The following is an 18,526-nucleotide window of genomic DNA, read 5'->3' as shown; positions in this document are numbered from 1 at the left end:
GAGTTTTAAAATTTGTCTGATTCCTCAATCACCAAATTATAATAACACATTCTTTGTTCATTGTTGACAACATAAAACAAATCTATTTATGGAGCTTTTCGTTTTTTGACTGAATCAGATAAAAATGCACTAAACTGTGACTTTACAACTGAGGTGCCCCTGAACCAGGGGATACGTTTACTATTACACACCAAGTAACCCTAACCCCAGTAATGATCAAATTTTCTAATATCAAAAGTTGTCAGTAGGTGATAGCTGCACAGATCCTAAGCTGAATCAGATATGGGCAGATTTGCCTTTCATTCTTACTGTGCATCTGCTATGGCAGCAACTGAAGTCTGAACAGAAGACAGACTAAAGTTATCTCCTAATACTGATGCCAGGCTAACACTGACACTGAAGCACAATCAGATTGTTAAAACGATTTCTTCAAATATTGCTTTATTACCCTTGCTCTTCCTCAGTCAGACATTTTCCAAATCCAGTTTCATTATTTAAAAGAAAATCAAATACATAAATTGTAAACCTTCTGCCCAAAATTTCCAAAATAAAATCCGAACATTTCAGTTTGTAGACCTGAAATGTGGCTTCGGATGTTGTCAGCTACACTGAAAAAACTGTGATCAGGGTTAATTAATATTTACTAAATAAATAAGAGCAAACTATACATAATAAAAAAGACTGTGTGCAGTTTGGAATCTCACTGAGCTGAATTAACCAAATTTGAATATTTTTTAATTGCATTTTACTCTGTTTTTATTTAAATAAAATCAGCAGAAAAACAATAAGTAGAATTTATTTATTTTCATTGGTAAAGTCAAAAGTGCAGAAAATTGATAAATTTTACTTATTGAGAGGCCTTGATTTTTCCCGCCCAAGGCATTTTCATCACAGGAACATCGAGTCTGCTTGGCATTTCATGGACTACCGTTTGCCATGTTTTAATTGTTCTTAGTTAAACAATTCAAGTGTCTGTAGCAGTTAAACATTGTCTTAAGTTACTGCAAATTACCAAACATAGCAACTTTACTGTACAGCAAGTCAATTAAGTTATAGTGTGAAGGATTCGAAGTCAGTCTACGTCGTCTTTGATTTGACTAAATGCATTGCAATGATTGAAAAAGTAGTCTCAATGTCACAATTTAATGTGACTAACGTAATACCGTTATATAGTGGCCGTAGAATACAAGCTACTCTTTTATTTAATTTAGTTTTTTGGCCTCAGCCCAAGCTCCCCCTCCCCCACCTTAACAAGCTAGCTAGCATGTTTGGGCACCATAATGGAGGAACAGACGTTGTTTTCAATGGTGAGAAGGCTAATCGTTTAAAGTTACTGCATTTAGTTTTTACAATTAAAATGTACTCAAGTAACATTTTTACTCAAGTAGCATGTTAAAAGCAGATTTCTAATCAGTTTTTATAACGTTACACATTTCGGAAGAAAAATCAGCCGTTTTGCATAGTTACATTTTGAGACAAAGTGCGCTGTTTCTTCTTTCTTCTTTTAATTTGGCGTTATTTTCATCGAACGTCTGTTATTGTGTTTTGAGCACAATGGCTGCTGTTTTGCTAAACCCAAGTTCACCAGCTCTCACTGAGGCTCTCCATTAACGTTACGTTAGTTACATTCAGATGGCACAAACGGCTTCCTCGTTTTTTCCTGTTCCCGAAAAACGTTATGCTTTCAAACTGTGGTTGCAGCTCACACTGACAGGTAAACAGTTACAGTGAGATGAGTCTGTGAATGTTGGGTTGAAATCAGTAAGTAGAGCTTCATACTGACTCTGAGCTGCCACAGAGAGAGTGAGAGAAATGTTTCGTTAGTCCGTTTTGGGCATCTTTGATTTTAATATTTATTGTTTGGCATTTGTTGATGTGCATATTACCTTAAAATCTGTTTCATATTTTTGTCTAACATCTTAAAACGATAGTTCATTTTTTGAAGTGGGATTGGATTCATCCATAGTTGGTATATTATAGAGCTGGATGATTTTGAAAAAATACTTAATTGTGATGATCTTTTCAGTGACATTACTGTTGCGAAATGATTTGCAATTTCTGAGGGAAATATAATTTTGTATATTTGTTTTCTTATTTTCATTGAAAAAATTAAGATGATTATGGCGCGATTCTTGCAGGGATGTGTAACGGATGTTTTTTTTTTAAGCCAATCACCCAGTATAGAGGACAGCAAAGCCAGATGGCCCGCTCTATTTGAGACATCTCACGTGAGTTATAAGTGCATGCTAATCAGAAATATTCCTAGTCAATGTGAAGGATTGCATTTGTGATTCTGCATTTAGCTATTTGATACAAAATGTGTTACGTTACTGTCTTCTATTTTATAGATCAAATTTGATCCATCTTCTTGCTTTTGAAAAATGTCGTAAGAACAGTATGTATGTTTGTAATATTTGAGGCTTTAAAACTGGTTTCATGATTTGTCTTTCAGATCCAGGATGAGTTTCACAGAATCACAATGGTGCATCTTGAATCAAAGTTCATGTCCAAACTGGATGAATATACTCCTCGACTTCTGAACCTCTTCCACTCCAAGGGCGGAAACATGGGGTTGAGATTGCAGGCTGTCCTACTCAAGGTATCCTTCATTGAGCATTATGGTTGCTAATATTTTATTCTCAAAATTTTGTGTTTAAACTTCTGGAATATCATTACTTAAATTTACTGGAGGTTAGCCTGTGATTCTCTTTATAAATGGAATATGAAATAATCGCATGAGAATTTGTTTCAGTAGTGTTTTATTACACTGGTCCCCAAGGCGGCACAGGAAGGATCCTTGAGCTTATTAACAGTAATATAAACCACCTGCTGTTTATTTTTTTCGTTTCAGACTCCAAGCAATCCTGACATCAACATGACCAGAGATGTTATCATTCGATGTTTGATGCTGTACCTTGGGGAATCTACAGATCAACTCTTAAAAGAGTACGATGTAAGTTGAAGTAGATGTTAAAATATAAAGTAGGTGACTTCTCTCATCTCTTCTACTTGGTATTCGTTGGAAAGTCAAATCACAAAATAGTCATAACTGTATTTCTCCCAGTAGTTCTTGGCAAGCTATATCATTGTCATCTGTTAAGTGTGTTTAAATTTTTATTTTCCATTAAGGAATTTTTAAGTGCTAGTGCAGAATGCTATCTCAATTTGATTTCACCAACTGGCATAATTTAAAACTTGTCAGTAATTTATGTAATTTTTTTCCTAAGAATGCTTTACCTAACCATAACTTGATTTTTTTAAAGTCTTTGCAATTTGTCCCTAAAAGCGAGCTAAGAAATGATGGCCAAGACGCTGCTTTGTGAATACAAAGACATTTTTACAGAAAGACTGAGGCAATGCAGAATAAGATATTCATCAAGACAGTGCCAGGAAGAAATAATAGTGTAATGGATTGATTTAATTTCAGAAACTTCATTTAGAAATATTTGTAACTGTTCAGCTCATCATTGTATAATTGATTATATTATAATAATATAATATATTATTATGATTGATTTATATTTGGGGTTTTTTTTCATTTTTAAATTATGTGCGTTTTTTTTTAGTGTTATCTCAGATTTGTCTAAAACACTGACATAAATAGAGTGCATTACAAGCAACAGCTGACAAACTCCAGATTTTCTTGTCCAAACAGTTGTAAGCAATTTGGGAAATGGAACCTTCTCCTTTGGCTGTACTGTCTGATATGCACAATGTTCTTGCTATTACAGGATGCTGATGAAGACAGTGTGTCACAGGACCTTGCTGTTCAAAGCCTGAAGATCTACAACATCAAAGCTAACACGTCAGAGGATCCAGACATCGGTATCGTGGTGGACGGCGTGAAAATTCTAACTGCTCTGGGTAACTTTCCAAGGGCTTGCTCCCTGCTTGTTGGGTTGGCGTATGCTGTGAATCTTGCCTATCCAAAGGAGCTCAGATACACGTTTGAAGTGTTTCAGAAACTTCTCCTCGGGCTGGATAGTTCAAAGCTCTCCCCAAAAGTGAACAGCCTCAGGAATAAACTACTAGCTTAAGAAAACGGACCCTTGCTAAACAAAAGGGAATAGACAAGTCACTGTGAAAACCAACACGCAAAACTTTGTGAAATGCTCTGTGAAGTTAGTTAAAATTAGGGTAATTTTCAGTTCAGTGGATTTCTGCATGTGTATTTTTTCTTGCAGTACATTACAGTTAACCACCCTTTCTAAGGACTGACCCCTTGTTCTCATGTGTGGTAGTGCGGCCTGTTATATGGCTTTGGATCTGTTCAGGTCTGTCACATGAGCCCTTGTCCCTTTTATACAGCATAGAGCATCCACTATTGCCTTTTTGGAGAGTCCATGCAGGTTTCACCACTGAAGGGTGATGATCTGCAGACTGCAAAACTTTGTTGTGTTTCATTTGCACTTTATATAATATGTTTTTGTTCAGTTCTGTCTTTCAACTTATTTTTCGAAAAGGAAAGTAAGTGTCACGGAGCCAAGGGCCCCAACACAGTGACAAGATGTAGCATAAACATACAAAAAAAGAAAATGGAAGTTTTTATGCCTCAAAGGTCTCGCACATCTCTCACATCTTGTCATGTGTTTTCCCGAGGTAAGTTTTATGTGCATACTTGTTTTGTGCTCTGCATGCCTCTTAAACATAAAGTGAACTCTTATGTGATTGATAAATTGTTGAAGCAAGCTTAACTGGTCCAAGTTGATTGTTGTTGATGTGATGGTTCTAAAAAATCATGTTAACTATACTTTGAGCAGAGTGGCACTATGTTTTTGACTTGATACTGATATATATTGCCCCTTCTCTGTTTTATTGTTGTATTTTGGAATTTTGCACTTGTTGGGTGCTGGATAAACACGTTTTATAAAGTTGCACAAATAAATGCTGCTGCTGTTTTATGCATTGTAATTTGTTGTTTTTTGATGCCACTCAAGTTTGGTCAGGATATTGGGTAAATTAGACAGAAAAATTATGGCAACAAAGTGACATTCAATATTATTGAATAGATTTAAAGTCCTATGATACAAATAAAAACTTAAAATTTATCAATTATTTTAGCTACAGATAAATAAGAACAACAGTGTTAATGTGTTGAATTAAGCAATAATGTGCTACAATATGAGTTGATATCATTTATATTATTTACTTAATCCAAATAATTTTTATGCTGATGTTTAGTAAATCTAAATCAATTTCACCCATTTAATTAATAAATATAAGTTAATTTCAGCTGTTGCTTTTATTAAGATGTACTTAATTTTTTTAAGTTAAGTTAAGTTAACATATTCAATACTTTTTAATCAAAATTGTATAACCTAAAATCTATTCAATTATATTATGTGTCACTTTGTTGCCACAATTTTTTTAAGTAACCATTGGTCAAATTTTTCTCAGTGTAGAGGCTTTCCATTTGGTGGCAAGAATCTTGGTTGCCATGACAATATCAAATTGTCATCCTCACATACCATCTGTGGTTGTTGTTTACTGTCCAGAATAAGAAGATAGCATGGTGGGGTCAAGCAGACTAGCATTCACATCAAAGGAGATTAAAGTGCTAAACCTAGAATGAAAAGTGTAAAAAAAAAAAAAAAATTACACAACTATGGGTATTTTAAAAAATTGGCCGATAGTCACTCATATACCCACATTTCAGCTTCATGCAGAAACTGAAACCAGGTTTCCAACATGACTGATGATGTGACCTGTTGGGTGTGCATGCACAGAGCAAAAGTCATTCTTAATGTCAATTCATACTTTACTCTAAACATAATCCTAATCGCATCCCTAAAGACTGCCTCAGTAATATAAGTGTGCAAGGCTCAAATACAGATGAAATGTACAAACACAGATTTCAAGTCTAATTTATTTATCTGCAGTTGGAGCCGTTTGAAGAGTCCCGCTGCAGCAGCCAGACATCCTGAGTACTTGTTCATTTCTTCCAATCACTTCAAGTCATATTAGGTCACAGAGCAGAGCAGTAACCCAGTAATTGATCAACAGATTAGAACTGACTTTCTATTTCCTTTTTTTGCAGTAAGTCAGATCTTCTGATTTGTGGCTACCAATCAAATGTCCAATATCAACCACAGTGACAGGACTAAACCAGTACTCGAGCCCTAAAAACTATTCATTAAAAAATTCAGGAAATTTGCTGCTATACCAGTTCATATGACATGAAGAAATGTATTACAAAACAGAAAAGGAATGTGGAATATTCATATGCTCTGGTTCTGTTCGTATTTAGTTTGTATCTTACCTATGTATAAGACATTTTATTGAAATTAATATACCATACTTTCTTTCATGCTCTTACACCGTTGATATTGTTGGTTCCATATTCCTCCCTAGAGAAAATCCTCAGTGATCTAGTCTGATGAGAAGTCCACCTGTCCAAGAACTAATTCTTACTTAACCCTGGGCATATGTTGGGATATTTAATGTCACCTTTGAGTGGTTCAATGATAGGATAAGAGCTTTTTCCTTGTGAAAGAAAGCTGCAACCTCCTTACTTTCATGTGTAAATTGAGCCAACGCATCATAGCAGGGGAAGTAGCTGTTTACAGCTTGCCAGAATATGCATTTCCCATCTTTGATTTAAAAATCCCAATGAGAAAACCTCAGCATTTGTTTGTGCATCACTGCTTGAATAAAGTTACCAACAAGAAGTCTGAAGTGTAGCACTTGCATACAGACATTCGTGTAAACCTTCATATAAATATACCTTCATATAATAATAAAGAATAATAATACATTTTATTTGTAGGCCCCTTTCTGGACACTCAAGATCATCTTACATAATTTTACATAAAAACAAACAAAATGGAAATGTATAGTAAAAATTAGTACAAAACAAGATTTAAATAGACAATGCAATTGCAATCAAAGACTATAAGCTACTTGAAACAGATGGGTTTTGAGTTTGGACTTGAAGTGGGTTAGGGTTAGGGTTAGTAAGTGGTATTTGTGGATCATAAACAATCAATTGGGAGATTAAGCTGAATATCCTTTCCCTCTTCTACCGACTGGCAAAGAGTTGATGTTACGGAGATCAGGTGGAGAGTGAGATCCAGAGTTTGTGAGCAGAGCGGCTGAATGCTCTGCTCGCGATAGTGACAAGACGGATGGGGGAACAGAGAGAACAGAAGAAAAGGATCTGAGGGTACAGGTGGGTGTAGCAATGTGAAGGAGCTCCAAAAGATATGGGGAGGGGATGAGGTTGTGAACCACTTTGAAAATTAGGAGCATTTTATAGTTGATGCAATATGAGATGGGAAGCCAATGGAGTTGTTGTAGAACAGGTGAGATTTGATGAATTGAAGGGGTCCATGTGATGATACAAGCGGCTGAATTTTGAACCATTTGTAATTTATGGAGAAATTACAGACCAAAGAAAAGAGAATTACAGCAATCTAAATGAGAAGTGACCAGACTGTGGACCAGAACAGCAGTAGAGTGAGGAGTGAGAGAAGGACTGAGACGATGAATATTTCAGAGATGAAAGTAGGCTGACCGACTGATATTGTTGACAAGGGAGGCGAAGGAGAGAGTGCTATTGAGGATAACACCCAGACTCAACCTGAGGGGAGGGAAAAATTGAGGAGTTATCAACTGAAATTGAGAAGTTATTAAGTTTACTTAGGATTGATTTAGTACCAATTAAGAGAAGTTCAGTTTTATTTCAGTTTAATTTAAGAAGGTTAAGGGTGAGCCAGTGTTTTATTTCAAGAAGACAATCGGTGAGGGATGAAAGAGAAGCATAGAATTAGGTTTGGTTGAGAAATAGAGCTGGATGTCATCCGCGTAGCAGTGAAACTGAATATTATGTTTGCGAAAAATATAACCAAGGGGTAGAAGGTTAATGATAAACAGGAAGGGTCCCGGGACAGAGCCCCAGGGAGCGGGAACAGGATGAGAGGTAAATGATTTTAACTGAACAAACTGATTCCCGACTGAGAGGTATGAATGAAACCAGTTCACAAGTGTATTTACAATACCAAGAGATGTCAAGGAGGATGTTATATGAAATTGTATCAAAAGCCACAGTTAGATCAAACAGAAGTAGTATGGATAATAAACCAGAGTCAGCAGCAAGGAGGAGGTAATTGGTCATTTTAAGAATTGCTTTTTCGGTACTGTGGAGTGGACGGAAACCAAATTGGGATTATTCATATAAATTATTGCTGGATTCATATAAGAATGAAGTTGGGCACCAAGTGTTTTTTCAAGAATGTTTGAAATTAATGGTAGATATGAGATAGGACATTGAGGTTATTATGATCTAAACCAGGTTTCTTAACCCCTTAACTGGTGGCGAAAAAGGCAGAGAATTCAGACAAACTAGATTTGTCCCATGGATGGGACACCGCCAGGGGGTTAAGTATTGAGGTTATGGCAGCTGTTTTGAGTACCAGGGGAACAACACCAGTAGTAAGGGAAGAATGTATGATGTCAGTGATGACAGGGGACAGAGAGGGGAGAAAAGCATTAACAAGAACGTTGGAAGAGAATCTAAATGACAGGTTCAAGATTTTGTTTTTTGAAATAATTTGGTGACGTTATCAACTGAGGGGACGCTGAAGACCGAAAATGAATTAGTAGGGGACAACTTGAACTGGAAGAAGTGAAATTAAGGCAACAGTGGGTAAAAGTTACTGGTGGATATGTACTATCTTAGAAGAAAAAAATTATACTAGAGTGTTACAAAAATCCGAGGAATACAGGTTGAAGAGAATCTAGTGGTTTGGTAATGTTTGCAAGTACAGAAAATATGGCTTTGGAGTTACCCTCATTAGAACTGATTAAAGTGGAATAATCTCTTGATTCAGCTGTAGAAATTGAATCTTTATAGTGAAAAATATAATTGGAATACATATCTTTGTGTACAGTGAGACCAGTTGATAGAAATGCTGATACTTTTTGTCCATTTATTTTAGTATAATAGCCGCTGTGTTTTTGTACTTCTGCAAGATATGTTTTTTTTCCATTAAAGAAGTTTCTAGACAATGTGCAGATGTTTCCGCAGTTGTGTCAAGATAAGAGACCTGAAAAATATCTTGTGTAAAATGCCTAACCCTTACCCTAACCCTCACAATAAAATGGTTGTGCTCAGTACCGGCTTGTGTCCCCTTCTCTCGATGCAGCACCAAAAAATAGAGAGGAACCACACACAATCTGTAAATGGAGACCAATCTGACCGGGGCTGACTGGGGAAGAACCAGTTAAAGCCACTCCCATGGAGAAGGGGCTTGAAACATTAAAATGTCACTAACAGGTAAAAAGAAATAATCATGACATTTACTGTGATCTTGGATGAAAAAGACTAATTAGAATCTTTGTCTATTATTATGGGAGGCCAGTCTGTAGAAGAGGGAAAGGATATTCAACTTACCGTATTTTCTGCACTATAAGGCGCACCGCATTATAAGGTGCACCTTCAATGAATGGCCTATTTTAAAACTTTTTTCATATATAAGGCGCACCGCATTATAAGGCGCATAGAATAGATGCTACAGTAGAGGCTGGGGTTACGTTATGCATCCATTAGATGGAGCTGCGCTAAAGGGAATGTCAACAAAACAGTCAGGTCAGTCAAACTTTATTAATAGATTACAAACCAGCATTCTGACAACTCCGTTCATTCCCAAAATGAATAAACAGCTGTTGCTTCCTCCACTTCCGCATCATTGATTCGTTCATGTTAAATTCTCTTGCTGCTGCTCTATTCCCGTGTTCTACTGCGTGACTGATCGCCTTGAGCTTAAACTTTGTGTCGTAAGCGTGTCTCTTAATAGGAGCCATTTTGGGGTCTTTACACAAACACACAAATGGAAATGAAACGGCACACTTCGCGCAGTCATATATCCCAGCATGCACCGCGCTCTTCTTCTTCTACGGGGGAAAATGAAGTCGGCGGCTGCTTACCGTAGTTGCGAGACCTGTTGTGGCTCAATATTGGTCCATATATAAGGCGCACCGGATTATAAGGCGCACTGTCGGCTTTTGAGAAAATTGAAGGTTTTTAGGTGTGCCTTATAGTGCGGAAAATACGGTAATCTCCCAATTGATTGTTTATGATCCACAAATACCACTTATAGCCCCACATCTGAGTTAGAGAGAACTCAGCTGGAAAAGAAGATTATGCTGGGATTGTAAGTATTTGTCCCATCTTTTAAAGAAAAACACATTTTTTGACTTGACTGAGCCTTACTGGGGACCAGCTGGCCAGAAAAACCAAAAGTCCTCTTCTAGTCACTGAATTCACCATACTAAATGTCACGCTAACAACACACTGAAGTGTGGAAGCTATTTCAGCAAGGAGACTGAGCAGAGATAATTTTTATTATTAGTGGGATGTTTAAAAGTCAAGTAAGGGGAAGCACCAAAACTGTGAGAAGCTGCCATAAAAAAGGTATAATTAAACATTTCATAGGAAGCAAGTTTATTCTGTTTTTATTTCATACGTCTGCAGTTTTGGCCATTTCGTACCTAGCTTTTTTGTAAACGGAAAAGGCATGTCTACCAAATATTTCTATCGATTTTGGGAACATTTTGTCAAACTAGTGAAAGAGGGATGAGGAGCTGACCTTAGCATATAACATGAAGGAGCAAAGTTGTTTTCTTATTCTTTAAAGTAAGGCTCTATATTTCCTTGAGAAAACAGAACCTCTTGTCTTAAGTTTGTAATGCAACACTAATAATGCTAATTGCTAACATGAAAGGCTAAAGCCAATTTAAATGTGACTTCCTCAATCATTTTGTCTGTTTTTAATCAGTAAAACTCTGATTTACAGTAATCTCTCTCACACACTTGAGTAGCAACATCTGTTCCTGATGTCAATCTTTAATAAGACCTAAAGGCAACATAAAAAATGTAAATAATATAGCCTCTGTATTGGCGTAGGTTAGGAATTACAATCACCTGCAAATAGCTAAAATCCCAAAATACTTGAGATTCCAAATAAAAACGCTTATAACTGCCTACCTTAATACTTTAAACACCAAATTTACTGTAGCTTAAGATGCATTAATATATTCAGTGGAAACTGTCTTGGCGCTACAACAGTAGCCAACATCCATGGTCATCCTTATTTCTGCTCTTGGTGGCACATCCTGTCAGCACCAAGGAAAATAAATGGCACTCCTGGATTGGTTGCTTTGCAAGTGCCACCAATAGCATGTCAAGATGAATTTTGCCAAAGTATATCAGCTGCTGAAACTGCAATTTCTTTTGAATATTTTAGATGTTCTCAAGAAAAAAAGTTTGTCACTCAAAACAATCTTGCTGTTTTATTCCCACACCTGCAAAACTTCCTGGGATTATACAACCCTTTACACACTAGTTTAAAAGGTTGATAAATTTTTCTAGGAGCTGCTTTTCAACCCCAATTAGAAAAAAGAGAAGCATCAGTCCCAGAGGTCATATGTGATGGATTATGACTGTACAGGTTTTGAAACGGATACTGCTAGATTACAGATAAATATCACCCTGACAAGTATCACAATCCCATTTCTGATGAAAAACAGCACTGACCTGTGTTTTTCAGATGGTCTGAACCTACCTGGACAGATCATGGTCATGATAAAACTCCCCTGTTCTCATCAGAAAAATTAAAGATCTCTCCTGACTTCTCCGTGTCCCTTGTCCAGCAAGGGAGCAGAGATACTGCGGGTTGTGTTATAAACATCTTTTGGATCATCAGTAGAGGGAAATGGGTTTTAACTGAAGCAGCTGAAGATTACTGAGCTGTCAGGAAGAAAACACTGTATTAACCTGCAACTTCCTGCTTTCTGATAACAGAAACCTGAGCACACTTAGTGTCCCAACGTAAAGCAGGCTGGGAAGTGAATGTTGTATTAGTTCCTGTAGGAACTAATACAACACCATAATGGTGTAGGTCACCATAATGGTGTGTTTGTGAGATGCAGTGAGCCTATATAAGCATGGGGGAAGGGACTATATCAATAATTCATTCATTGATCCTGAATGCTCCCTGCTGCCAAATGCTTTGCCTCTGCTTTCACCAACAATTTAATTTGTAGTTTCAGCATTACTGTCTTGCTTACCTGTCTCAGCCAGAGGCCTTGCTTTCCCTCAATCTAAGAGTCATGCTAAAAGATATTCAGAGTAAACTGACTGTTTCTTCTTCTTCTTCTGATTTGTCACAACACAGAACTGTCTCTGAGCTCCAGCAACTTTGTCAGGATAAATTAGCTAATTTAGGTGTCTAATAAGTCTCTATTAGGTGCATGCAAACTTCGTTTTTAATCTCTACACTTTTAGAAACAAAATAATTTTTAGAACAATTAATAAAAAAACCCACCAAGAGTTCTCTGATTAGATCGCGCCTTAGAAATGAAGGAATCAAAACAGCTAACAACTTTATAACCGGTGTTGTCAGGAGTCACAATGAGAGTTTGATTCAATCATCCATTTCATGATAGAAACATAGCTACTGACTTTCTGAAATCAAAGTTGTTTATGCTCATTTTGAAGTATCATGTTAAAAAACGGCAAAATTCAAAACAACTTCCTAAACTGTGCTAAAACGGTTTTACACTAAGTTGAAGGCATAAACAGTGCCACTGGAGTGACTGTTGAGAGGCACTCCAGGCTGGGATGGGGTGATGGATCATTCCCTCCCACTGGTGAGTCTGTGCCTTACCAGGAATTTTGCAGTCTAAACTCCAGCTCAGAGCACAAGACTCTCTCTCCTTTTTTCAGAGCAATGTCATCAATGCTAGTCTGTAACCTCTAGTCTTGTCTCTGCACACAGGTCATCCACTACTTTCTCATGAGAGCGATTTCTCACAAGGGCGAGGGTAACATTCTGTTTGTTAGAGATAATCATGCAACAGAGACATTCTGTAAATGTTGGTCAAAACGCTTCAACATAGCATTGATTCATACACAGTAAAACTTAAACCTTTAAATGAAAAGCAAGCTAGTAAACTACTAATATAAGAGTGATAAATGAGAAACTACTAATGTAAGAGTGACAACACATAATAATTCTAACATCATCTACTGGTTGGAGTGAATCAACCAGGCCAATTTCATCATGTTGACGCAATGTATTGCTGTATTAAAAAGGAAATGTTATTTCTTTTATCTCTCCCTCCTGTGAAAATAAAAGGCAAGCTCTAACAGGAGGGTTTTAGAACTCGCAGTGAATGGCTTGCAGAAGCTGTCCTCTGTGATTTCTCCTTCTGCAGAAGCCTGGTTGAAAACTAATAAACGTTGTCTGTGGTTATTTTTATGTAGGTTGAGAAAATACCTATCAGACGGAAACACACCTAATTTGCATTTCTCTTTTTTTAAAAATGTTTTTTTGTGACATTTCAAAACTTTTCTTAAAATTCACATGGCAATTGAATGCAGTTTAATCTGCTGGTGAGTTCCAACACCAGCAGTCATACCATGATAAAAAGAAAAAGATAGCTGGAAGTCATCTACATACATATGATTAGAAAGGCATGCAAGATCAGACTTCAGTACCTTGCCCAGTGGCACATCAACACATGGAAGAAGAAAGCAGAAGTTAAAGATGACTGCTCAACCCACTGACTCAGTCTCTCCATAGGACGAGACAAAATATAACACTAATTAGATGTTGCTTGCAGCTGAGATGTTCCCCCAAAACATATTGGACACAACATGACATTGTAGACCGCTTTTTGTTGTTGGGAGCGCCAAAATCATCAAAGTATGTGTGACAATGAATGATCAAAGATCACCGATTTCAACACACCTGCAGGGATTTTCAAAATTGACATAATATTTCGAAAATATTATTTTGAAATAATATTTTCGAAATATTGTGTGAAGCTTCTAACAGCTTCACACTGTTTGGAGCTGGTGCAACTGCAGTGTGTCAAAAACACACTGCATGTTCAAAAATTGTAAGGGACTTGCACAAACCTAGCTGCATAACCTTTATAACAAAAAGTCTTGATACCAACCCATAACTGGTAACCCAGTACATTAAACAATTTAGCACAAGTTAGCACAGGAGCTTGATGTTTTCACAGATGATCTGTCTCAAACTGTCATGACAGTGACAGATTCAACAAATATATTAAAAAATATTTTTTTAATAAATTTGATATAAACATAGTAACATTGCATAATTTTAGCAAAACATTTCTAATGTGAAGCTGCTTCATGTTAGTTGCCATTTCATTTGGACTGCTAAACTGGCTGTTGTCTGGGGTATACATCTAAACCACTGACTTGAGAAGAAATATAAATTACACAAACTTAATTTAGAGATGGTCTAAGAATACAAAAATATTCAGGGAGCAAATTATATTATTTTTATAGAACAAAACATAAAAGATCAATTTTGAGGGGAAATTATTCACAAAGATTAAAAATGTGCATAAAATGTACAGATATAGTAATATACGATTACTGGGTTTGATGAAGACAAATGTTTTGATACCCTGAGTGAGGTCATATGCATGAATAAAAAACCTCCTTCAAAATGCTACAGAATTTAGAAACTGTTCTCTCACCATTCCTTTTCACTCTGTACACTTCAGACTTCCAGCACAAGTTTAAACTTATGTCATCTACACAAATACTCAGATGACTCTGCAGTTGTTGGTTTTATGAGATGGACAAGAGGCTGAATACAGAGAGCTGGTGGAGCGATTTGTGTCATGGTGTGGGAACAATGATCTCATGTTAAATGTGAACAAAACAAAGGAGATAATTGTTGATTTCAGGAGGAACAGGGTTAGATCAAACTCAATTTCCATCTTGGGAAAAGAAGTGGAGGCGGTTGAGAAATATAAATACCTCAGTGTTAATCTGGACAACAGACTGGACTGGAGACACAACAGTAAAGAATCTATAAGAAGGAACAGAGCAGACTGGACTTCTTGAGGAAGCTAAGATCCTTCAAGGTTTGCAGCAAAATGCTACAGATCTTGTACAAGTCAATTGTTGAGAGCTTCATCTCTTCTGCTGTCATCTGTTGGGGCAGCAGCATCAGAACCAAGGACCTAAAAAGGCTCATTAGGGATCTAAGGAAGGCTGGTTCTGTTCTGGGGACGACTGGTTAGCCTCTGGAGATGACAATGCAAAGAAGGATTCTTCATAGGATCAAGAAATTTACGGGCAACCCTGACCATCCTCTTCACAAGACTGTCTTGGGAAGGCAAACCATCTTCAGTCAGAGGCTTCTTCAGATTCAGTGCAGTACAGACTGCTGCAGAAGATCTTTCCTGCCACCAGCCATCACCATCTTCAATAACTCTTAGTTTTAGTTTCCCTTTGGGATTAATAAAGTATTTTTGAATTAAAAATTTCTAACATGCCTTACTAATCATAAAAATGTGTCCCACTGGAGGTTGGCAGAAGGCTGCATGTCTTAGGTGCTGCAGAAATCAGGTAGGTGCTGGCAGTATACTATTATTATTACTATTATTATTATTGTTTTATTTTTGAAAAGGATATTGGAAACAGGAAGACTATTTATGCTATGATTTAATGTATGGAAAAGGGGTATGATTATACAAGTTAAACTTCATACTCCTTTTCAGACTCACAGTCACCAAATAAGTGGTGTATTTACTAGTAAGGTATTGTATTTACACTTAGAAACATGAATGTCTTTATTATTATTATGTTTTGTTGGTGAAATGTCTGAAATAAATCATCATCATCAACACTCTGTGAGGAGGCTGATCAAAGTTAACAACAGAGGCACACAAAGAGCGACAGAGGAGCAGAGCAGGGACCCACCCTGTCAGTGTATGAGAGGAGCCTCCTCCTTTCCCTCCTCCTACTACTACATGGAGGAGTACACGACAACAACACAGGGAAGAGAGGAGGTCCAGCTGGCCTCAGCAGGTCCAGCTAGCTTGATTGAAAAAATCTTCATGTTGTCCAAAGATGGAGACAGGAGCCATCAAGGAAGGATATCAAAAACAGCACAATAAACCCCATAATCTGCTCCACCTCTCCACCCCACACCCAGCACCATGTGGAATTCCATCCATCCACTTACCTTCTTGGGTCTCTTTCTCCTCTGCCCCAGCCCATTGATGCGATCGCTGGGGTCCAGCCTGTAGGAGTGGTTGTCCTCACTCATCCTGTCCCCCCAGCACCAAAAACAACCAACTCACTCCAGTTCACTGCACTAGATTTTAGTCCCTCTTCTCTTCCTGTCCACCCCTCTGTGTGAAAAGAAGTGCCTGTCTCTCGTCTTCAGTCCTCCCTCTACGGCTGAGCCAAGCACCGACCCAGCCAGAACGAGGGTGGGGGGAGGATTGGTCGGGGAGAGGGGGAAGGGGGAGGGAGCACAATGGTGTTGCCATGGTAGCAGCTGCCACCACTGTTTATCTGCAAACCCCACCAAGATACTTGTGTTTGTGTGTGTACACACAAACACAAGTGGTAGTCGCATGCAAGTGTGTTTGTGTATGCGTTCGTATGTGTGTGTGCACACAGTATGAGCTCCTCTTTCTGTTTTCATTCAAGCAACTATTTAATGATCCAAATAGGACAACAGCATAATTGATGATTAATGTGTAAAATGTAAAATAAATAAATATGAGAAGACATTTCCAGTGAAGGAATGAAAGCACAAAAAAGCATTCAGGGTCCCAAGAATTTCACTGAGTTGCATCATCAAATATTAGGTCATTTAAAATTGATACAGAGAAATGGTGCCTCAAATGAAGTTTAGAATAGAACAGAATAGAATTCAACTTTATTGTCATTGCACTGTCACAAGTACAAGCAACGAGATGTAGTTTGCATCTATCCAGAAGTGCTCTACGAGATATAAATATTTATTTACAGATGTACAAGACTATGTATGTATGGACTATAAGGGGTTATAGCAAAGAGATATACTGTAGTTTGGAGCCACTTTAACATGAAACAACAGCAAACTCTAATTGTTTATTTTAGAAGTCTTCAGCATGACTGTTATGACCCATATAGGGGTCACCGAGGCACTGCGAGGAGGTCATGATATTTCCAATTAGTTGTTTTTTGTATATTTTTGTATATTTGACTAAAATATAAACAAAAATACACATTAACATGAAAAAACATGTAAAAAATTTATAAAATGAGGTGTGCAAGACAGGTGTGAATATTTTTGTTTTATTATTATTTAGGAAGAATTGAATATTGTTTTAACAGAAAACGGGGTGCACATACATTGAATTAAGATGCAATACGGAGTTACAGCACAGAGTGACAGACTCAGATGGGTTCATCTTAGTTCTATCAGATACATGAAGGAGTTCACAAGCAGTCTCAGCCTTATTTGTGTTTCACTAAGGTGGGTAAAGGCCACCAATCACATGTATATGATTACTGCAATGAGCAGTCTTATGTATATCTGACCATTTGCATGTGGCATCACACCTTTCAGAAGGGGCCAGCTTGATGAAACTTACAGGAAATGGTGTCCGCTGTAAGCCTCTCCATGGGCCATAACATCTCCACCAGCAATACAATGTCCTAAATGTTCCTCTTGTTCCAACTTTAATATCTCGGTATTTGGAAGCGTGCCCAATACTGACTGAATGGCTTTGCTCTCTTCCTTCCCAGCCATTGCCAAACCCTATCTGGGCAGACTATAACTCTAAATTAATGCAAAAAAGTAGCATAATCATTCACAAATTCTACTTATGTTTGCTGATTAGCCCAACTGAAATTCAACTGTAGATGAGAATGAAACAGAATTGCATAGGAAGCCAATGGCTAGACTAATGCTTTTACAATTAGTATGTGTGGTTTGTCCTGAAATTCTGTTGTAGGTTTATGCCCAACATGTCCTCTGTTCTGGTGAAACAATAACAGTTTTAGTTGTCCAAATAAAATTATTCCAGAAGTCCTGGAGTTGGTCCCATTTTAGGATTTTTGGAGACTTCATTAAGCATCCCTCTCCTTGGCCTGCCACCTTATCGTGGTGGAGGGGTTTGAGTGCCCCAATGATCCTAGGAGCTATGCTGTCTGGGGCTTCATGCCCCTGGTAGGGTCACCCAAGGCAGACAGGTCCTAGGTAAGGGACCAGACAAAGCGCAGCCCGAAGACCCCAATGATGAACAAAAACATTGGACTTGGCGTTCCCTCGCCCGGACGCGGGTCACCGGGGCCCCACTCTGGAGCCAGGCCTTGAGGGGGGGCACGATGGCGAGCGCCTGGTGGCCGGGCTTTTACCCATGGAGCCTGGCCGGGCTCAGGCCGAAGAGGAAACAGGGGTCCCCCCTCCCATGGGCCCACCACCCGTGAGAGGGGCCAAAGGGATCGGGTGCATTGTGTGATGGGTGGCGGCAGAGGGAGGGGACCCTGGCGATCCGATCCTCGGTTGCAGAAGCTGGCTGTTGGGACATGGAATGTCACCTCTCTGGTGGGGAAGGAGCCGGAGCTAGTGTGTGAGGTCGAGAGGTTCTGGCTAGAAATAGTCGGTCTCACCTCGACGCATGGCTCTGGTTCTGGAACCAGCCTCCTTGAGAGGGGCTGGACATACTTCCACTCTGGAGTTGCCCAAGGTGAGAG

At 38.2% G+C, this 18,526-nt stretch overlaps 2 protein-coding genes across 2 annotated transcripts in view; one reads left to right on the top strand and one right to left on the bottom strand.

Moving 5' to 3' along the window:
* The window catches only part of ank2b (ankyrin 2b, neuronal), a 250,031-nt gene extending 233,764 nt beyond the window's left edge, over positions 1-16,267 (bottom strand). Inside the window, exon 1 of the mRNA XM_032582192.1 lies at positions 16,017-16,267. Coding sequence (XP_032438083.1) covers positions 16,017-16,100 — 84 coding nt within the window. The 5' untranslated portion in view covers positions 16,101-16,267. The remainder of the gene's footprint in view (positions 1-16,016) is intronic.
* On the top strand, positions 1,018-4,911 carry LOC116732195 (uncharacterized). Its single transcript, XM_032582234.1, has 5 exons — positions 1,018-1,307; positions 2,139-2,228; positions 2,453-2,599; positions 2,852-2,953; positions 3,732-4,911. The coding sequence occupies exons 1-5, from the start codon at positions 1,281-1,283 to the stop codon at positions 4,035-4,037; spliced, it is 672 nt and encodes a 223-aa protein (XP_032438125.1). The 5' UTR covers positions 1,018-1,280; the 3' UTR covers positions 4,038-4,911.
* Positions 16,268-18,526: the final 2,259 nt, after the last annotated feature.

Source organism: Xiphophorus hellerii, chromosome 14 (genome assembly GCF_003331165.1).
Source record: "Xiphophorus hellerii strain 12219 chromosome 14, Xiphophorus_hellerii-4.1, whole genome shotgun sequence".
In the NCBI taxonomy this organism is placed as follows: domain Eukaryota; kingdom Metazoa; phylum Chordata; class Actinopteri; order Cyprinodontiformes; family Poeciliidae; genus Xiphophorus; species Xiphophorus hellerii.
This window is presented reverse-complemented; position numbering and strand designations above follow the sequence as displayed.

Bases quoted from the DNA above. Each gene is read 5' to 3' on its own strand.
- LOC116732195 (XM_032582234.1), top strand. From the start codon at position 1,281: ATGGAGGAACAGACGTTGTTTTCAATG. The intron at 1,308-2,138 runs GTGAGAAGGCTA...CGATTCTTGCAG, and splicing joins AACAGACGTTGTTTTCAATG to GGATGTGTAACGGATGTTTT. The intron at 2,954-3,731 runs GTAAGTTGAAGT...TTGCTATTACAG, and splicing joins AACTCTTAAAAGAGTACGAT to GATGCTGATGAAGACAGTGT.